Below are 21,285 nucleotides of genomic sequence, written 5' to 3'. Positions count from 1 at the left end.
TTTTCTTTAATAAGCATACATATCAATGAAAATCATTGTTATTTAAAAAGGTACAAAAAGTGCACTTCAATAAATGACCTGGCAAACAACAGCATATTGAATGTCTATTAGGAACAAATAAACAATAACATCAATTTCAACACAAACACATTTCCCTTTCACACTGAAAAACAAGGGCTGATAGCAGTTTGCAGCTAATTATCACCAGCCCAATTTATAGCATTTCCAAGTTGCTAATGTCTTGCTAATAACACCGCTTGATTGCATTCAAGAACATGCTCATATACTGTTAACAAATGTATATCTCCTACATAGCATAACAGGCCATTTTAAAACTGAACATGACAATAAATAACAGACGTTTGTACCTAAGTTGCAAGTATAGTAACATATTTTAAATAGGCTACTTGTTCTCGCTAAGGGTTTGATAACACATAATAATACTGGGCATTATGTGCAGTTCCTGGCAACCATTGGTAAGCCCCCTACCTTATATGAGATATAATGTAACATACACTAAAATGTTTATGCTAGCAATTTTCTGAAGCTACAAAATAAACAACAAAAATATTTGTTATATATTATTCTTATTTGTTATCCAGTAAATTGAACGAGAAAGCACTCCTGTGCTGACAATACACGCAAAAACAGTCGATCTTAGTTGGTTTGTTATTAAAACACCAACTCACCACGACCCTCGTCATTTGGTTGAAAGACTGTAGACGATTATCTGTGCTATGTCCTGTATGAACTGTATTTTAAGCACTAACCCATGTATTTTGAAGCCATAGCCCTTTCTAAGTGGCACTCGCTAGTTTGAAATAGCGGCGATAAACGCTATTAACAAACCATCAATGTAGCCAAGGGTCTGGAATCCAAGCCTGATAATACAGGTGTGCTTGTACGCATGTCACACTGTCCTTGTGTCCTATGTTAGGACGCCCTGTGTCTCCTGCCCTTGGTCCTGCATGTCCTCGAGATCTGAGTCAGGTTTCTGCAGGGCCAGCAGCAGTCTGGAGCAGACCTGGGGGTCTCCACCAGTCAGGGCCTCCACCAGCAGGGAGGTCTGCTCCCGAAGCTGGTGCAGTTTGCGCTGGGTGCGTTGGTTCTTCTTGATCAGCTCCTTGGTGCGCAGTGTGATCCCCAGCAGGCCAGACTTGTTGAGGATGTTGTAGGTGCTGCAGAAGCGAGTCAGTTTGCTTTTACCCACCGGGGGGGCATCTTGGCAGCTGTCACCTTTGTAACTACCGGCCTCTGACAGAGTTGCGGAATCTGAGAACCCTGTGCTGGCCTCAGAGTGCAGTGAGAGAGGCCTGTCTAGAGGCTGAGACACATATCGCTCCTGGCCGTTGATAGCCTCGGAGTGGCCATCTGAAGTCTCCAAAGTAGAGACGCATTTGAGGGGTGCGGGTGGTCCAGGTAGGAGACTGGGGGAGCCGTGTGACTTCAGGCCACTGGGATGCCTCCTGTGGTGCCTCCCATGCTCGGGTGTTGACCTGCCCCTCTCCAGAGATGCCCCATGCCTTCTGGACGATTTCTCCTCTGGGTGAGGGGCTATTTTGGGGTAGGATTTGAGGATAGGCAGGTAGTTCCTTGATTGTCTGTAGTTGTCAGAGGCACTGGTTGGAGAACTGTTATTGCTGTTGTTTACCATGGGCTGTAGCAGCACTACCTGGGACTGAGGAACCATCTCCAGAGGTGAGGAGTAGCCCCAATGCTTTAGCGATGGAGTCACTGGGCTAGGCTGAAATACATAAAACACTCTTTAGCTAAAGATTGTGGCAGTTTAGGCAGGGTCACACTGCCCAAACAAATAACAACAAACAGTAATAGCCAACAGTTGTTGGGTCGTGTTGGTTTGGTGTGATGTGCCTGTTGGCATTTGTTGGGGCAGTGTGAAAATGACAGTTACCTTTTCAAACCCAACAGCCAACAGTAAAACGTTTGGTGCTTGTTGGACATTGTTGGAGCAGTGTGAACCGGCCTACAGTCTTTTCACGAATTACACACTTTTATGAAATTATAACCCTACACAAAAGACACCAAAGTATTTACCAGGACAGAAAAGCTGTACGATACCTGATTCAGGATGATGTTGTTCATTAAGAGCATAGGGGACAGTCCTGGATGAGATCCTTCCATCACTGCGACCTTGGAGCCGCTCTGAGGATCCTGGGCAACTAGCCCGGTCATCCTCCCGTTGTCCTCAGAGTCTGTCAGGTCCACAGCACTCAGGTACCCAGAACTGGCATCTGCGGGAACATACAAGCTCAATTATCTCTCAGGGCATTGGCCTACCTGGAGCTAAGCAATCCACAATCTAGAACTGTTATTGGTAGAGAGTTTTGTCTTCTTACTGCAATTTAACTTTCAGAACTCATTCCAAAAGGTAGCTGGAGAAATTTGAGGAGGTAACACTGTACTGAGTAACCTAATAAATTGAGACATGTTTACTCTGGCAGTAATCCCTGGCCTCAAAATAATAATCCCACAAGGTATTATTAAATGGCCTGAGCATTTTACATTGTATAAGAGTCCTGGAAACTGTATCTGAGAGACCAACCTGAGAAACTCGAGTCTCTCTCATTTTCAGACTTGGAGGATTTCTGATCCGTCATTGTGGATGGAGGTCTTCAATGACCCTCTGCTTCACTGAAAGATCTCATCACTTTTTGTCCTAGAAGAAAATATTCTGCGTATAAAGTGTTATAATTAGAAGAAAAACTTGCGTACAAATAGATAAGATACAGTATAATTTCTCAACGTATGATTCCATAAGCAACGGATAATGTTATCTTTATATAAAGAGCCTATCTACATCGAGAATTGCTGACAGTTGGTTGTCTAATTTGATTCCGTGAACACACTGCCAGGCAATTTTTAATCTGAAGCTCGAGCTTGGTTTTGAGCCACAACACACGGTGCATACACGGGACCACAGCCCAGTTTTGACGATGAAATCATAAATCAAATATGCTGTTGTTTACTTACATTAACAGGTGACGTCTCAGGAGTCTTCCGCAAAACTTCCCTTCTTGTGCTAAAACAGAGAATAGACTCCTCAAGCAATGACAAACAGCAATACTTTGCTGCTCCGCTTTAAAAGTAATCTGCGGCTTCAATTTTTCCTTTACGGCGTGACTTGGGCAGAAGAGGTTGCTAGGAAACCGTAACGTCATTAGCTCAAAGCTTTGCTATTGGATGACTTTTGATTTCGCATCTGGAAACGTGATACGCTTGATAAGGATCTGTTAGATTAGTTGTGACTTTCATTTTGATTATTATAATGGGAGTCTTTTAGTAAATAATGTTAACATGTTCAACACTAGAGGGTGAACAACACTTGACACAATGTTGAACAGACATAATGTCCCATTCTATCTTTCTCTTTGTCACTCAAACACAACACACACAAGCACACACCATTAATACAATGATATATCTCTTTATTTTTTGTCAGTTATTTTTATCTATATACAATAAACACACAAGTTTTAACATTTCTGTATTATAATTGATTAAAACATCACATACAGCACTGTAATTCGTTTTGAGTTAGTCCATGCTTTTCCTTCTCTGAGCAATTTTGTTCACGGTCAAACTGATGATACTGAACATATTAATCCTAAATAGGCCTTCAAGTTAACCCTTGTGCTGCCTTCGGGTCACATGACCCAAAGGTTCATAACGAACCATCGTTGTGTTTACCCAATTTTACCCAATACAAAAACAAATAAAAATAATTTTCTTTTAACCTTTGCAATGTGGGGGGTCTGAGACAACCCGACGGTTAAAAGAAAATGCTTCACTTTGTTTTTGTATGCGGTAAAGTTGTCGCAATACGACGGTGGGTCACAATGACTGATGGGTCAGAATGACCCGAAGATAACACAAGGGATAAGCACAAATCCTCAACCACTGGAACAGCAACTCCTACAGGCTCAACAGAATTCTAGTCAGTCCATGATCTCTGCATTGGTTGGCCCATAACCCACGGTACTGGGTCACTAATCACAAATGCATCATAAACAACGTCCTTGTGAGTAAGAAGTAGGGATGGGAGAAACCTCTACAACCATCAAAGTGGCAGGACAGAGTGAGCCATTTTCAACTAATTAGTAGTGGATATTTACATTTTGTCATTTAGCAGACGCTCTTATCCAGAGAGACTTACAGTAAGTACAGGGACATTCCCCCGAGGCAAGTAGGGTGAAGTGCCTTGCCCAAGGACACAACGTAATTTGGCACGGTCAGGAATCGAACTGGCAACCTTCAGATTACTAGCCCAATTCCTTAACTGCTCAGCCACCTGACTCCCTTCTGGATATGGATTGTTATCCAGTTGAAAAGTAGTGTTTCTTAAAGACATTGAGATGCAATTTAACAGAAAGAAAAGTTGCATTAGAAAGCTATGGGTAGCAGTATTATTTTATTCTTTGGTTTAGCTGTTCTAGAAATTAACAAAACACGTCTCAGAAATACTGCAGATATCAGATCATTTCTCAACACAATGGTTTGCATTGATTGTAAATTAGTTTATTTTCTTTCAGATATTTAAAAACATTGTCACACAAACATTTAATTGACATTACTGTTTCACCACAAATACAATATACCTTCCACTACAGTTCTCTCTGGTCAAAACTGCATTGATGGTCCCAATGCCAAATTAAACCACAAGAGAAATATAGTTTCGTACTGACCTCAGTACTGTCCTTCGCATGGGGGGGGGGGGGGGGGGGGGCAAGGTGGGGTCAGTTGCACTGTTAGGGGGGGCAGTTACATTAAACATGGCTGTTGTGGTATAGTTTTCTTCACTGCAATGCAGGCATTAACAGGCAAGACCATGTTTATCATTATTCAGACTCTACATTTAGGGGGACACAAGGGGGGTACAAGGTTGTTGTCACAGGGGCACTGCCCCCCCCCCTGCCCCCCTCCCCGGAACCGCCCCCTGATCTTGAGTAAGATGAGATACTGTCGAAATGGAGGTCAAGGAAGTTCTTTTGGTCCTTAAGTTGTAATGAAGCAACGGAAACCTGTTCCGAGTTTAGTCAAAAACAAGATAGAAATATGTACTTTGATTTGATGAAAGAAAAAAAGCATAAATAAATATTCATTACAAAAGGGAGAAACCCGCTTAATCAACCACAGTGATGAAAAACAACATTAGCCAATAATAATAATAATAATAATCATGTAATACGGTAATAAAGAGAAATAGCCCAAAATACATAACAACTTGAACTTGTACTTGAGAAGGATCGCATGACGTCTTGTCCTTATGGTCCGCCATTACACAGGTCTCTAGAAGAGGAATTTAACTTGCGTCAAATGTGTCACGGTGGGTTTTACCTAGCAGCTGCTTTAGTCAGGAGGTGCACCCCGGTAACCACGGGAGCTGTCACCGTGACGCCCAGCAGCGAGTCTCTGGGTGCAGTGAGGGCACACGGGGGATGTACTCAGAAGGCTCTTGAAGCTGATAGCACTGGGCGGATAATAAATAGGGGGCCGGGTTTGACAGGGCAGGGCTGCTGCTGCTTCAGTTACCTACGAGGGGGCTGACAGCTTTAGGGAAAACAAGGAATAAAGAGAAACAAAAGTTCACGGTTTAGGTTTCATTTCGCAATCTAAGAACAGTCAACTCCGGAATTGTTGGCAGTTCTGGTCAAAGATTAGTAAAAAATATTACTCAGTCGTGTGGGTTTGTTGAGAATTTTTTTTTCATGATGACAGAATTTTTTTTTCTCAAGACTACATTTACTTCAGTTAAAAGGTTAGATTAGACCATTTTTTTCAGTGGGACATTAAGCTAAATTGCCACCAGGTGAATCAATTATGACAATTTGTCCACATTTTTACCAGGGGTGTTAATAATCCTGCTCAGTTGACTGTAACACATGAAGATGCTGGTCACCTGTCACAGTCCTTCACTCTCTGTCTCTCCTTCCTTTTCCTTCCTCTTCCTCGTTGTCTTTTCCTGCAGAAAGATTTCACCTCCATTATAGATCTCTCTCTCTCTCTGAACACAGACATCAGTGACACTCTTGTCATTTTAAATCATCTGTGGCCAGTCGTATTTAATGTTACATTTTTTCAGTTAAATTAAGAGTAATTAGCTGATAGGCAAGCTCACCTTTCACTTTTTCCCATTGTTTTCCTGATTCTGAGGATTAAACATTCATATGTGAGATCAAATCTTGGGAGACCACCCAAAAAAAACTTACATTTTAATTGATGAAGACGACATAGAACATAGAGATAGTTGCGAAAAACAAAACGTGCAGCTGTTTTTGTCTCTTACCTACATTCACATGTCTGGTGCTCCACAAATGTCATCTCGACATATTCTTGGCCCTGCTCGGCAGGCTTGATTTTCAACAGCTGAGGATACAGGCCAGAGTTATTAATAACAGCAGAGCTGACCCTCATTCTGTGCCATGCATATCTGACGCGGATGACCTGCCAGCTAGCTGTCACAGCAGCAACACTCATCTTTACCTGCATGGTAACATTGGAAGACTGTGTAGGATGACACTCTAGGTTCTCATCGCCACAGCAACCAGCGCAGCGAACGAGGGGGACGCAGGAAGGGCTGAAGATATGCTCCACCTCCCCGGGGTACTCCAGAACCACCTCCACCAGCTTCTCAATGGTCCGACAGAAGCTCCGCCCCCACACTTCTTGGAACATTATCACTGGGGGAGAGGAGACAGGTCGAGGTAGCTGTCAATCACAGGTTGGAGGGGTGCAGTGGTGGTGGTCGTGGCTCAATGTGCTGCAGGTGCGTCACTGTGCCCCGCCCAGTTCCAGCTGCTCTCCTCTTCGTCCCAGATCGCAGTGCGTATTTACAGCATGAGAGTGGGCATCTGTGGGAGATGCACTCTTAGCTAACTAGCTAGCCACGTGATTAGCATTCTCTCACGGAACACCTCAGGTGGGAGGGACGCACAGTCTGCCTCATTAGCCTGGTCGTTTTCCCCTCTTACTGGGAACTGTACTTGTGTAACTGAAGGAGAATTGTGTGCACGTGTCCTGATAACATCTCGAGTGGGGGGAAACAGGACAGACTGTCCTCGAACAAATACAGTGGGAACAGAAAACATGCTGTAATGACCATGACCAGGAACATGGCTGGGGCTGGCGCTTGAATTAGGGGTGGGATTAGGGCCAGGATTGTGGCTAGGGTTGAGGCTGGGGCTGAGGCTGGGGCTGGAATTGGGACTGAGATCTGGTCTGGGATTGGGGCTAGGGTTCAGGCTGGGGCTGGAGTTGAGACAGGCTGGGACTGAGGCTGGGGCTTGATGAAGGCACCAATGGGACCAGACTGACCCGAGGTCAGCCCACCCCCACCCCAACAGCTGTTTACAGAGCAGGCAGGAGGGTGGGCTGGGAACGGGTGGCGTCATACTGGTTTCCTGGCCAATCAGCATGCTCTTCAGCCTCCCCACGCTCCTCTCTCAGCACCCTGTCTAGCTGGGTCCTGTTGCCTCAACCCCGACCCCCTACTGGGGGAGAGGAGACCCCCCAGAGAAGACCCATGGTGCGTACACTGTACATCATCCATCACCCCTGCTGAGGGGTGCCCCAACCTGACCCTGGGAACACCCTGTTTATCCCAACTCACCCCAAGCAACCTTCACCATTACATGGATTAAACAAGCAAGCAGTATTCATCGACACTTTTCAACAAGTGTGGAAAACACCCTGATAAATCATCTTAAGCAGACGTAGTGAGTGCGCTAGAGAGGCTGTTTCTGATCTCTCGCTGGGGTCAACAGCCCAGGAAGAAGGGAAGGCACCCCATTGATAAAGGCAATAACATGGCAGAAAAAAACAGTCATGTTTTCACACAAGAGACATGCATGTCTGGGAAAGTCAGAGTGGAAAAATCAAAGGATGATTCTTACCTTCACTTGTGCTGTTTGTGCTGGTTAAGTGAGAGCACTGAAAAAATAAATCAGAGGATTAGGGTTTAGAAAAGAACTGTAAACACTTTGAATTATGTAAAAAAAAAAAAAATCGCACTGTAACCATTTCAGATCATTTGACGTTCAAATACTGACAAATCAAATGTTCGTGGCACAGCACTGCCCTCATGTGGTAGAACACATGAATCACAAGGAGAGGGTTGTAGGAACCGTTTTCTTTTTCTGTAGAGAAGTCCTTTTGACAAGAACCAGAACCACAGTCTTTTATATATCACATTTCTCAATATGACAAACTGTTTAAGTTCAGAACCTGCTTCCTGTGGTGTAAGATTCAGCCTTTATTTATTTTCCCATTGGTGGTTTCCTCCACTGTCTAGATTTTTCCCATCTCCCCATGATAAACAGAGTGCGTTCTCATTCTGCTAGAACAACACGAAACTTCGGGCGAATCGTCACGTGCACTGGAGAAGACAAATCTCCGTCTGACTATCCTCCCTCTGAACTCCCTGCTAGCAGTCTGACATCCACCCCGGCGTTGAATGTCTCAGTGATGGATCACCAGCATCTAGGATAGCCTGACTCCTTGTTGGCTAGCTCCGTGTGTAGCTAGCTCCCGTGTTAGCTAGTTATCTGTGTACCTGATTCCCTGTTAGTAACAGTGTTACGCTAGCTCCGTTAGCTAGCTCCACTGTTAGCTAGGCCTCTGTTAAGCCTCCTACACACACACTACACGACTTTCAATGACGTTGGGTCGTAGTACCGTTTATATTACACAACCGTCTGTCTTTCCATGATGGAAGTCGTTGGGTTTTCAATTTACACGACGAACCGTCGACAGGGGTGAACAAAACTTTTACAAAACATTTCACTGTTGGCGAATCCACGACAATCCTGCCTGTACTCAAAATTACGTTTCACAAGAGATCAAGCAAGAAATGAGGCGATAATTTAGCAAGATCACGCGTGAGGGAGATTTGGAATCGCAGATTGGTCCAGGTAATTAACATTCTAGATATCTTGCTATCGGCGATCGTGTATTTGATATTTCATATCGAGCTCTGATTTGCCTACTATTTCGAGCTTTTCTCGGCGATCTCCACAAAACTGTCGGCGAGCAAAAATCAGGCTTGTGTAGTGTTTGTCTAGTGTAGACTCAGCATTAGCTGGGTCTCTATGTATATCATTCCCTGTTAGCGAAGTCCCCGGTTAGCGAGGTCCCTGTGAAGCTGACTCGCTATTAGCTCCCAGGCCCAGCTAGCTGACTGTAGGGTTGAACAGTGGGGACCTGCCCAACAATTATAGTATTATATGACAGAAAGGCAACGGCATGTCTGGTGTAATGGAGGGCTGCTTCTGACCCAAATCATGCCTGAAATGCCTTCATTCCTGTCATGGTCCACGTTTAGTTTGAGGATGAGGACAGCTGCTGTCAGGGCAGTGCTACGGTCAGCCAAATCTGTCCAAACAAAGTGAATTAAGAAGAATGTACTGCTTTAATAACGATGATCTATCCGTTCTTTAGTCAGCAGAAGCTTGCGCACACACACACACGCGCCTCTGGGGTGTGTGAGTAGTGTGTGAGCAGTGTGGGTGTGTGTTAGCAGCAGCCTGATCCGGCCTGTAAGGGGACTTGAAGCATGTGGTGGTCTCTGCTCAGCCCTTGGACAAAGAACAGAACCCCTCTTCTCTCACAGACCCCAGACCCTCCAGTCCACCGTCATCTCAGCCTGGACTTTCTCCACACTGTTTCCAGGAATCCCTGCCTTTCCTGGGCATCCCTGCCTGCCAGGCCCCTTATCACAAACCTGGGCCATGGTTGGCCTCTATTTGAACATGTTTTTCAGTGGTGGCTGGAACTGCAGCATCTACAGCACTGCTGCCTCACCAGGCATTAATAAGGTATATCAAGCTTGTTGTCACAAGGGCACTGCCCCGCCCCCCCCCCGGACCCCCACCCCCAGAAACGCCCCTGCAAGGGCACCCCGGGACAGTGTTCTCTCCAGCTAACCCAACACATGGACTGGAGGGGGGAAATTCAGGCCACAGTCTTCTCCCACTACGTGAACCATAAATTCACCGCTTTATATCCACTCCCCACACCGCCCAGACCCTAGAAGGAATCCCTGTTCCAGTGTTAACCCTTGTGTTATCTTCGGGTCATTCTGACCCATCAGCCGTGTGACCCACCGTCGTATTGCGACAAATTTACCTCATACAAAAACAAAGTGAAGCATTTTCTTTTAACCGTTGGGCTGTCGCAGACCCCCCACATTGCAAAGGTTAAAAGAAAATTATTTTTATTTGTTTTTGTATTGGGTAAAACTGGGTAAACACAACGATGGTTCGTTATGAACCTTTGGGTCATGTGACCCGAAGGCAGCACAAGGGTTAATTGGAACATGATTCAAGTCTTTTCCTTGAGTTTTCATGAGGCAAGAGGGAGGATCTCTCACAGGAGATCACAAGGGATTTTTGGCGCCGGTCTGAGATGCCTTTCGGTGTGTGGTGGGCCGGAGAGGATTTGGTGTGTATTTATCACGGATGAGTCTCGACGCGACGAGGCAGGCTTTCTTGGCACCTCTCGTGGCCGTGAGCGGGGGAGCAAGCTGTCTTCTGAAGTTGGCAGATTTGCGAGGTTGCGTGTGATTCCTCACGTAGGGCCCTCCGTCTTCTTTAACCCTTGTGCTGCCTTCGGGTCACATGACCCAAAGGTTCATAACGAACCACCGTTGTGTTTACCCAATTTTACCCAATACAAAAACAAATAACAATTATTTTCTTTTAACCATTGCAATGTGGGGGGTCTGAGACAGCCCGACAGTTAAAAGAAAATGCTTCACTTTGTTTTTGTAGGAGGTAAATTTGTCGCAATACGACGGTGGGTCACAATGACTGATGGGCCAGAATGACCCGAAGATAACACAAGGGTTAAACATTTGTGATGCATATTTGAACACGTGACCTCATTTAGGAAAATATGGAAAAGAGAGATCCCAACTGAGTCAATAAACCTAAACAAGGAAATAAGCATCTCTTTCAGTAACGTTGGGTGCTTGGCCACGGCCCCACTCTGGAAAGGGCGGGTCAGGACAGAAAACTGCACCTCAACATTAATCGTGTTTTATCTTCATCAAATGCCATCTGGAGGCTGTTGAGTCACAGGGACATCTGTGTACAGTTCCTAAAGGGAGTCAGGGTTGGATAAGGCTGCTTGGGAGGTGGCAGGTGAGCTGGGCTGTGAGGAGTGATGGCAGGGCAGCTGAGGGAGGTGATGGAGGAGAGGTAGGTGGTGGAGGAGAGGTAGGTCTGGGGGAGGTGGTGGAGGAGAGGTAGGTGGTGGAGGAGAGGTAGGTCTGAGGGAGGTGGTGGAGGAGAGGTAGGTGGTGGAGGAGAGGTAGGTCTGGGGGAGGTGGTGGAGGAGAGGTAGGTGGTGGAGGAGAGGTAGGTCTGGGGGAGGTGGTGGAGGAGAGGTAGGTGGTGGAGGAGAGGTAGGTCTGGGGGAGGTGGTGGAGGAGAGGTAGGTGGTGGAGGAGAGGTAGGTCTGGGGGAGGTGGTGGAGGAGAGGTAGATGGTGGAGGAGAGGTAGGTCTGGGGGAGGTGGTGGAGGAGAGGTAGGTGGTGGAGGAGAGGTAGGTCTGGGGGAGGTGGTGGAGGAGAGGTAGGTGGTGGAGGAGAGGTAGGTGGTGGAGGAGAGGTAGGTCTGAGGGAGGTGGTGGAGGAGAGGTAGGTCTGAGGGAGGTGGTGGAGGAGAGGTAGGTGGTGGAGGAGAGGTAGGTGGTGGAGGAGAGGTAGGTCTGGGGGAGGTGGTGGAGGAGAGGTAGGTCTGGGGGAGGTGGTGGAGGAGAGGTAGGTGGTGGAGGAGAGGTAGGTCTGGGGGAGGTGGTGGAGGAGAGGTAGGTGGTGGAGGAGAGGTAGGTGGTGGAGGAGAGGTAGGTGGTGGAGGAGAGGTAGGTCTGGGGGAGGTGGTGGAGGAGAGGTAGGTGGTGGAGGAGAGGTAGGTCTGGGGGAGGTGGTGGAGGAGAGGTAGGTGGTGGAGGAGAGGTAGGTGGTGGAGGAGAGGTAGGTCTGGGGGAGGTGGTGGAGGAGAGGTAGGTGGTGGAGGAGAGGTAGGTCTGGGGGAGGTGGTGGAGGAGAGGTAGGTGGTGGAGGAGAGGTAGGTCTGGGGGAGGTGGTGGAGGAGAGGTAGGTCTGGGGGAGGTGGTGGAGGAGAGGTAGGTGGTGGAGGAGAGGTAGGTCTGGGGGAGGTGGTGGAGGAGAGGTAGGTGGTGGAGAAGAGGTAGGTCTGGGGGAGGTGGTGGAGGAGAGGTAGGTGGTGGAGGAGAGGTAGGTCTGGGGGAGGTGGTGGAGGAGAGGTAGGTGGTGGAGGAGAGGTAGGTGGTGGAGGAGAGGTAGGTCTGGGGGAGGTGGTGGAGGAGAGGTAGGTGGTGGAGGAGAGGTAGGTCTGGGGGAGGTGGTGGAGGAGAGGTAGATGGTGGAGGAGAGGTAGGTCTGGGGGAGGTGGTGGAGGAGAGGTAGGTGGTGGAGGAGAGGTAGGTCTGGGGGAGGTAGTGGAGGAGAGGTAGGTGGTGGAGGAGAGGTAGGTCTGGGGGAGGTGGTGGAGGAGAGGTAGGTCTGGGGGAGGTGGTGGAGGAGAGGTAGGTCTGGGGGAGGTGGTGGAGGAGAGGTAGGTGGTGGAGGAGAGGTAGGTCTGGGGGAGGTGGTGGAGGAGAGGTAGGTCTGGGGGAGGTGGTGGAGGAGAGGTAGGTGGTGGAGGAGAGGTAGGTCTGGGGGAGGAGCTCCTCTCAGACTTATTAACGTGCTGAAGGTGGAACAGGGTTCCTGCTTCCCCAGGTCTTCATCACTGGCCTCCACATCTGGCTTCACAACTAGCCTCCAAGCCTCCACACCTAGCCTTCAGGCCTGGCCTCTACAACAAGCCTCCAAGCCTAGCCTTCAGGCCTGGCCTCTACAACAAGCCTCCAAGCCTAGCCTCCACACCTAGCCTTCAGGCCTGGCCTCTACAACTAGCTTCCATGACTAGCCTCCACACCTAGCCTTCAGGCCTGGCCTCTACAACTAGCTTCCATGACTAGCCTGCATTTTTTATTGAGGTTTGTGGGGTCCGTTCCGCTGAGGGGTACTGACAGCAGCCCTCCACGGTACAGAAGGGATAGGGAGACCCAGAGAAGAGTAAATAAGAAAACATCTGTACACAATGAAAACATCTGTACACGATGAACGCCTGGAAATATAGCCATCCTTCCCCGGCTCCTCTACATGACACAGCTGCAGCCAGTACCTGACTGACTACGCTCAACATGTAGGCCGCGCTCAGTCAGATTGGAAATGCAGAAACCCAGCGGTGGAAGCACTCTTCCCTCCCGCCTCCAGGAGGCCACAGCAGGGGGAGACGCTCCATTCTGGCCTGGCCCCTGGCTCCTGGCCTCCGGCCCCTGGGGGCCCCAGAGTTACACAGCGACCTCCCCACTCCCTACGCACAGATGACGAGCATCATCTTCAACCTCTGCTCCTCTCCTTTCCAGCTGGGGGAGGCAGGGCAGGAAGGTTAAGTAGTCAAAACAAAAACAAAATGGAGACCAAAGAAATGTGTGGTTTGAGGATTTGTTGGATGTGACGTGAGTGGGGTGATCAGGGAGGCTGAAGCTCTGTCCTCACCCACCTCAGTGCCTGTCTCCCAGGCGTCAGCACTAACACTAACAGACAGGCATGACTCTGGCATTCTGGAATAATAGTCTGGAGAAACGTATTATAGACCCCAGGTGATCGAATCAAACAACTTCAAAGGTTAAAGCACATCAAAGGCATATCAGCATCGGAGCGTTGTTTAAAAAGACCAGGATACTGTATTTAGTCAGTGTCTCATCTCAAGTTGAATCATGGAACAATTTTGGAACAAGAAAGGAAGCATGCTATATTGTATAAAACACACTTCACATCCAATTTAAAACAATTTCAGCGCACATTAGATAAGGGAGAACTATTCAAAAGGAAACGTCAGTTTGATATCCAACAGACGCTGCACTAAAAACCAGCCCAGAGATCTCTGTCCAAAATCCAGCACAGAGATCTCTTTCCAAAATCCAGCACAGAGATCTCTCTCCAACATCCAGCACAGAGATCTCTGTCCAACATCCAGCACAGAGATCTCTCTCCAACCTCCAGCACGGAGATCTCTCTCCAACCTCCAGCACGGAGATCTCTCTCCAACATCCAGCACAGAGATCTCTCTCCAACATCCAGCACAGAGATCTCTGTCCAACATCCAGCACAGAGATCTCTGTCCAACATCCAGCACAGAGATCTCTGTCCAACATCCAGCACAGAGATCTCTCTCCAACATCCAGCACAGAGACAGTTGAAGACAAAGATCACACAAGATGGAAGGCGTCATATTTTGATTTCCAGCTCTCTCTCTGTGAGTTTTTCCCCTCAGAGTGAAGGAAGTCAGAGAGAAAAACAAAGCACAACAGATGTGTAATGATCCAGGCACCAATCAAACTGGCCCTGACACGAGTCACGTGACTGAGTTGACAAGCCCTGGATGAGTTGCAGGTCAGTGAGTAACGGGGTTATTTTGGGGGCTGGGAAGAAACTGGCCTCCATCAAACCCCAAGCCCAGGACACAGTCCAGTGGTGCACACCCCTCCTCACCCTTCCACACCCCTCCACACCATCCTCACCCCCGCACCCTCCTCTGCCTCCACACCCCTCCTCACCCTTCCACACCATCCTCACCCCCCGCACCCTCCACACCCCTCCACACCCTCCTCTCCCTCCTCTCCCTCCACACCCCTCCACACCCTCCTCTCCCTCCTCACCCTCCACACCCACCCGCACCCTCCACACCCCTCCACACCCACCCACACCCTCCACACCCCTCCACACCATCCTCACCCCCGCACCCTCCTCACCCTCCACACCCACCCGCACCCTCCACACCCCTCCACACCCTCCTCTCCCTCCTCACCCTCCACACCCACCCGCACCCTCCACACCCCTCCACACCATCCTCACCCCCGCACCCTCCTCACCCTCCACACCCATCCACTCCCTCCGCCGGGAAACAGATGAGAACATCACAGGGAACTATGTCAGAGAAGCACCCGGAGATCCAGACAGACCACTGCGATAACACTTTCATGAACAATATGTTTCATTCAAGATCAATCAGATTCCATCTCACCCAGACCCTTATTAATGAGCAGGCTTCTTTTCCCATGGTAACGAGTCACCAGGGCGACACCCAGAGAGGGCGGAGCTGGTTTGTGTACATCAGAGGGGAACAGCCCTCCAGTGACGGCAGCACACAATGGGTTTGACAGTGTCCAGCTGGAGCACTGGGGTGGTCAGGTCACAGCTTGCGAGCACAGCGCCTCAACACACACACACGTCCAACAGACACAACACTGGACACAAAACGTCTCAATATTTAAGTACGATATGTTCAGAATATTGTACTTTTTTAAGTTGATCCAGAAAGCAGAGGCTCTGGGGCTGGTGGAAAACTGCAGGAAGAGGAAAGCAGCTGTCTAACTGTCTGTTATAGGAACATAAGCATCCACTTAAAGAGTAACCTTACACCCTTCTGTATGCTCTGCTAATGGCTTGTGATGTATTAGGATTACTGTCTGGGAAAACACAGCTCAGGAAGCCAAAACAGTTTTTAATTAAAGATCTTCATTGAGAATAACCTGCAAATTAAATGATAGAAAAGGTAGATGTCTATCAGATCGCAAACAACATTTTAGACCAAGCTTATTTCTGCCATATACATCATAATGCGGGTGTACGCGCACATGTGAAGCCAGGCACACACACACACACAGGTCCTCAGATAAGGCTGACTGGCGGTAATTGTGGTCCCTATTACAGTAAATGCTGTACTCCCTGTGTAAACCACACTAAATTACAGCCAGATGGGAGATTAAAGTCAGGAGAGAGGACGGTTGCCCCAAGCACCCCTCCTCCTCCTCCCCCTGAAGGAAAGAGGAAGTAAAAATCCATATTTCCTGACTGCGATTGCACCTCTCCCCTGGGCCGGGGAATTACAACTAAAGAGGAGTAAAGGAGGAGGAGGAGGGGGGGGGGTGTTACTGGAACAGCAATGCAAGAGGCAGCAGGAGGAGGGGGAGGTGGGGGGGGCAGCAGGTCAAAGGTCGACCTTCAATTAGATCTCATATTTAAAAACACTAACCACTTTCTGAATTCTGAGTAGAGAGCTGTGGTTTAACCCTTGTGTTATCTTCGGGTCATTCTGACCCATCAGTCATTGTGACCCACCGTCGTATTGCGGCAACTTTACCACGTACAAAAACAAAGTGAAGCATTTTCTTTTAACTGTTGGGCTGTCTCAGACCCCCCACATTGCAAAGGTTAAAAGAAAATTATTTGTATTTGTTTTTGTATTGGGTAAAATTGGGTAAACACAACGATGGTTCGTTATGAACCTTTTGGTCATGTGACCCGAAGGCAGCACAAGGGTTAAGAGGAGTTAATCACCATGGTAACCAGATCGAGCCACGTTGCCGCGGTGAGAACGTGTCTTTCTCGGTGTCGGCTGGAGACGATTTCTGTTCGTTGGACTGGCTTTACCGGCTTCCATAAAAATCGGTGTCAAACATAAGTGTTTGGACCCCCTGTCCTCCCCCCCGTCCTCTACATCAGTGGTGTGTGGTTGTCACATTCAGGTACTGTCACTTTTATTCAGTGTCGATGTCAAGGAAAGTCACATGACGTGGGAGTCACATGACTGGAGGCCAGGCCGTCCTCTCTCGTCTCTCCGCACAGGGGCGAAAAAAACCAGAGTCAACTTGGAAACGTTGAGACGGAGAAGAGAGGGGAACCCTCCAATGCCTGCGGAGCTCAGGAAGTGAAGACACATCCAGCCAGAACCTTCTGGTGGGGTAGAGGCCAGCCAAAGAGTCTTGGCATCTTCTGTACAGTAAGAACTGTAATTACATGCACAATGGTGTGGTCAACTCTACCTCAGAGCCTTCACTGAGTCAGATCGTTCAATTCCTAGACTTGCTGACTCACTGGTCTGTCTGGTTAACAAGCTGGATGCTTGGATTGGGGACAGAAATAAACCTGAATCCTGTGCAGACTGGTAGACCAGGCTACCTGTTTGCTGTACATGTTTGGCTAACATGTATTGGACGTGGTGAATGGGCCTCAAAGCAGGGAGATGGGCATAGCTCTGACTGCGAGAGGACAGGATGTTAGTGCTGACGCACACACACACACACACACACACTCCATGTCAGTGCCACCAACACCTCTGTGCCCATGGCAGGAAAGGCTAATAATAAACCTTAACCGGATGAGCGAGGACAGAAATGAGGGTCTGGCAGAATGTGAGGAACGAGGCGGCTGGATGTGGAGGGTCTGCGGGGTGACTGGGCTGGGGACAGAGAGATCACGAGACAGTGTGGCAGGCCACCATTGTTCTGAAAGGGAAACCCAGGTGCTTCCCATCCCTCTGCGAAGATAACAGGGAGAAAGGGGACGTTTTCTAGTAAATCAGGGAATCACGTGTGGTGTGCTGGCACACACACGCACACATACAGTATTCTCAGACACGCATACACACACACAGTATTCTCAGACACGCATACACACACACAGTCACACACACGCAAACACACAAACACAGACAGACATAAACATACACACACAAACACACACAGGCCCACCCATGTATACACGCACAATTAAACAATTACCGCCACCAGCCCATGTGTAAACAGGTGTCCTAATCAATACCTGAGACGCGGCCGCTGCAGTTCAGCCCGTTCCTGACGGAACAAGCCAGAGCTCAATCCTGGACACAATAAACAAAGAACCACAAACAGGCTGTGTCAACAACTGCTGCCATGACACTGACAAGAAACCATCATCAATTAGAGCAACGTATTTTAGGGTGAGGAGACACTCTTGTCTGGAGAGAGACGTTTATAAATGGTCTTCCCAAAACCACATGGCAAATGTTTGCTTTTCCATTCTGGTTAGCCAGGCTGAAGAATGGTTTACTGTGGGCCAGAGAGAGGGGACGCTCTTCAGCCAAGGCCCATTCCAAGAACGACCATCTGATGGACGACACAGGATGAGGATGACAGTGGACGACAGTGAGGATGACAGTGTCTATATAAACTACGGGGTCTTTGGCCTGTACGGTCTCAACTCTTCAACTGACAGTTTTAACCCTCTAGCCCTCAGGTGCTAGTATGTTTATTAGAGGGGGATCTTCAAAGCTAAATCAGGGAGTTCCTCTGGAATGCCGTGCATGTGCTGAAGCGATCAAGCAGCGTGAGGGCCGAGGTACAACAACAAAGGGAGTCCTCTGGCTTCTGTGTGAAAATTCAGGGAAAATGTGACTTCATGTCTGAGGAACATTTTGGACGTCCTGAGAAAGGAAAAACACCTTGTTTACTATCCGTCTTTGTTGGAACTGATCTGAACAAATATGGAGGACACACGTAGAACAGGAGTGTGTGAGAGGCATAAGTGTCCCATACCGGGGTTCTACCCTTGGACGCAGACAGGTTACATTTCACATCAGTCTCCACACTGCCCAGAGCAGCTCAACCAGATGCTGTACATGTCATGAGCGCAGGAATTTCTCACTGGTGTTTTGACTAAGCAGGCCATGAGCTGATTATGAGGATTAGTATAGATGTGGCAGCCTTCTGACTTCCCCACTCCCTCACAGTCCATCTCTCTCATCCCTCATTTTCACTCTCTCGCTCTCTTTCTTTCTCTCGTTCGGTCTCTGTCTCTCTCTGTCTCTCTCTGTCTCTCTCTCTCCTTCTCTCTCTCTCCCTCTCTCACCCTGAATGTATCTGATGGTTCACCTTCGCAGCCTCCTCCTCTGAGACCAGAGAGCTGTAAAACCGGAGAGACGCGAGGCTCACCTCAGAGTCTCAGACCAGCTCTCGGTTCATCCTGAATCCCTCCATTCACAGCCCTCCGGCTGGCCCGCCGCGGCATTCAGCCCAGCGGCCAGAGTCAGTCAATGATGTCTGAGACAAAGGAGGTGAAAAGGCCGGGGAGAAGACCTGCTCTGCATTATACATGAGAGTTCCTCTCTGCAGACACAGCGGCAGTGTTGGGCCGGCCCTGACCCACGTCAGGAGAGCAGGAGAGGCTGAATGGGCACCCTGGCTCTGATTCGACAGCAGGTGCTCTGCCAACGTCCGGGCAGCACATCCCCTCGCAAGTCTTGCTGCCGGATGGCACAAGCCGGTGAACGAGCACTCGCTGCAGTTTGAGGACACAGGAACTGCCGGCTCTTCTGGGTTTTTTGGGGGGGTCTAAGACTGAGACGGGCACTGCCAAGACACCGAGCACAGTGCTGCTTTGTCCTTATCTGTACTGGCTGACACTGATAGGACTGCTGAGTTGGTTACTACTATTACACATTATCAAAGTTCAATCACACACACCATCTTCTTGTTATCATCATCATTATTGTAGTTATCAAGTCGAACGTTATCATCCTTGGCATCATTGTCCTTAACATCACTATTGAAGAGTTGAGAATTATTTTTGTTGCAGTTAAGGTGAAAAGTGTAGGGAGAAGGGAAATACTAGTTTCTTAAGCCTTCTGCCAAGTTAGTCTGTCACACTGCCAAGCACCTCAAGCACCTCAGTTTGCTGAATTATTAGTCTGTGACCTCGCCTAACAATATGGAAATGGGCTTTGGAGAGAGTGATCAGAGGTAGTTTTATGAAATCGACTGTGGTTTAGTCATTATTCCAACTAATGCAGGAGGGGGGGGGGGGGGTGAGAAGCCTGTCTGATCAGATCTAGAGGCACAGCGATATTGCGTTTGTCACGTTCCACATCATGACTCAACGGTTTTCAGAATGGGTCCGATTCCAAAAAGGTAATGTTAACCACTGCTTGGCGATAAAACATTTTTTTTTACAAATATCCCTTCAAAATATCACTGCTCGTAATAGACATGAAAGACAGAAGAATAATGGAGGTTAAAATATACATGATTGTGGTAATTACTATTTACCAAGTAATGTAGGGCCTACGCTAATATTTAAATATATCTAACAATCAAATATAAAAAGTGTATGCCTGGCACATATGCCTGGTCGTCATAGGAGGGTTATTGAATATAACTCGTCTGTACATATTAACCTAGAGAAGTCCACTGAAAATATTAAGACGTTCTACCTGTGCAGGTGAAAACTGAAGTTGAAGCACCACCGCAATCTGGATGACAAACGAAAGTTTCATTTTGCGGTGCCTGTCAGACGACCAGGTGTGTGATTTAGCAATGCAACAGAAATCCACCAGTCCAGAGATTCAGGGGAGATATGATGATAATGATCCTCCAACTCGAGTCAACTTTAGATTTCCCGAGAAATTGCAACGTTGTCACTCGCTTTCTTCTTCTTTCAGTAAGGGTGAGGCGAGCGCATCGTCACGTATGCCACTGGTCAAGTGTAACCTGATGAAGCAAGCTGGTAATGAATACGGCTTTCAGGGCTACATAAGGCCTATCTATGACAAAAACGGTTCTGATTAAAAAATGTCCTCAGCGGTCGCTTGATCAAAGGGTTACAGAAAGGCTGCCGTTTAACCCCAAACTCCAATAAATCCAAACTATTTCACGCAGAAACTATGAAACAGCGTCTAAACCTATTGATAAAATACATATTTCTGAAAAGATAGCACGTCAAATATTCCCGAAAAGTGCACCGTGAGCAGCTGTCACAATTCGTAAGTTGGACTCGACTCCCAGTCCTCCTCTGTGCCTCTCCTCGGTAAAGTGACATACTAGCCACTAATTGCCTCTCACTACCCCTCAACATGTTGCCCATTTAATCTCCTCCCCTCCAACTTCCCTCCCTCAGATTCTCTCCATCGCTGTCCTCTGAACACTGTTTACTCTACCTCCACGGAGACGATCTTCAGACTTGGCGTTATGTTTTTTTTTTTTTCTGCAACCTTATTCACGAACATTTATCTGAAGATCCACACTCATCGTGAATTATGCATCTTGCCGATGTTTGCAGTGTGTTTACAACAAAGGCAGAGAGGTAGCCTTCTGTTTGTGACGTTGATAAATCCACCTATCAACGATAACCCCCAAAACACAGTGGACCACCTAGAGCAGGACTTTGAATGCTCTAATTTGAACCAATTTCAGTTCCCCCTCCTGGGCACAAATGTTCAGGACATTTTTTTTGTGCTTGTCAGTGACAGACTGACAGTCACTAGCTGAGAAACTCGTCCTGTTCAGCACTCAGGATGTACTGTGGGAGCTAGTTTAGCAAGGTCAACATTTATGCTTCTCCTAACAGTGGGAACATATAATACCCCTTTGCCATGAATGAG

General features: G+C 48.0%; 2 protein-coding genes across 7 annotated transcripts; both read right to left on the bottom strand.

Annotated features, from left to right (window-relative positions):
• Positions 1–14: 14 nt before the first annotated feature.
• On the bottom strand, positions 15–3,130 carry cipca (CLOCK-interacting pacemaker a). 4 transcript variants are annotated; one of them, XM_062470030.1, is made up of 4 exons: positions 2,992–3,130; positions 2,564–2,692; positions 2,080–2,252; positions 15–1,744 (listed from the first exon to the last, which is right to left on the bottom strand). In XM_062470030.1, exons 2-4 carry the CDS (start codon positions 2,616–2,618, stop codon positions 929–931), a joined length of 1,044 nt encoding a protein of 347 aa, XP_062326014.1. In that variant the 5' UTR covers positions 2,619–2,692; positions 2,992–3,130; the 3' UTR covers positions 15–928. The 4 variants fall into 4 exon arrangements, with proteins under 4 accessions (XP_062326014.1, XP_062326015.1, XP_062326017.1 ...); XM_062470031.1 differs by having other exon boundaries at positions 2,564–2,677; XM_062470033.1 differs by lacking the exon at positions 2,992–3,130 and adding an exon at positions 2,358–2,431.
• A 301-nt stretch (positions 3,131–3,431) lies between these two features.
• On the bottom strand, positions 3,432–20,765 carry pgfb (placental growth factor b). Of its 3 annotated transcripts, none has more exons than XR_009931398.1 (7): positions 20,119–20,765; positions 7,911–7,947; positions 6,502–6,698; positions 6,305–6,384; positions 6,137–6,166; positions 5,863–5,980; positions 3,432–5,568 (listed from the first exon to the last, which is right to left on the bottom strand). XR_009931398.1 is itself a non-coding variant. In XM_062470075.1 (7 exons), the coding sequence occupies exons 1-7, from the start codon at positions 20,179–20,181 to the stop codon at positions 5,547–5,549; spliced, it is 492 nt and encodes a 163-aa protein (XP_062326059.1). In that variant the 5' UTR covers positions 20,182–20,763; the 3' UTR covers positions 3,432–5,546. The 3 variants fall into 3 exon arrangements, 2 of the variants coding, with proteins under 2 accessions (XP_062326059.1, XP_062326060.1); XM_062470075.1 differs by having other exon boundaries at positions 5,918–5,980; positions 20,119–20,763; XM_062470076.1 differs by lacking the exons at positions 5,863–5,980; positions 6,137–6,166 and having other exon boundaries at positions 20,119–20,764.
• Positions 20,766–21,285: the final 520 nt, after the last annotated feature.

Source organism: Osmerus eperlanus, chromosome 9, assembly GCF_963692335.1.
Source record: "Osmerus eperlanus chromosome 9, fOsmEpe2.1, whole genome shotgun sequence".
In the NCBI taxonomy this organism is placed as follows: Eukaryota; Metazoa; Chordata; class Actinopteri; order Osmeriformes; family Osmeridae; genus Osmerus; species Osmerus eperlanus.
Note: the sequence above shows the minus strand (reverse complement) of the source record. Positions and strands in the feature narration are given on the sequence as shown.

Bases quoted from the DNA above. Each gene is read 5' to 3' on its own strand.
- pgfb (XM_062470075.1), bottom strand. From the start codon at position 20,181: ATGAAACTTTCGTTTGTCATCCAGATTGCGGTGGTGCTTCAACTTCAG. The intron at 7,948-20,118 runs GTAGAACGTCTT...TTATTTTTTCAG, and splicing joins TTCAGTTTTCACCTGCACAG to TGCTCTCACTTAACCAGCAC. The intron at 6,385-6,501 runs GTAAAGATGAGT...CTGTATCCTCAG, and splicing joins CTTCCAATGTTACCATGCAG to CTGTTGAAAATCAAGCCTGC.
- cipca (XM_062470030.1), bottom strand. From the start codon at position 2,618: ATGACGGATCAGAAATCCTCCAAGTCTGAAAATGAGAGAGACTCGAGT. The intron at 2,253-2,563 runs GTTGGTCTCTCA...ATGTTCCCGCAG, and splicing joins GAGAGACTCGAGTTTCTCAG to ATGCCAGTTCTGGGTACCTG. The intron at 1,745-2,079 runs GTATCGTACAGC...TATGTATTTCAG, and splicing joins ACAACATCATCCTGAATCAG to CCTAGCCCAGTGACTCCATC.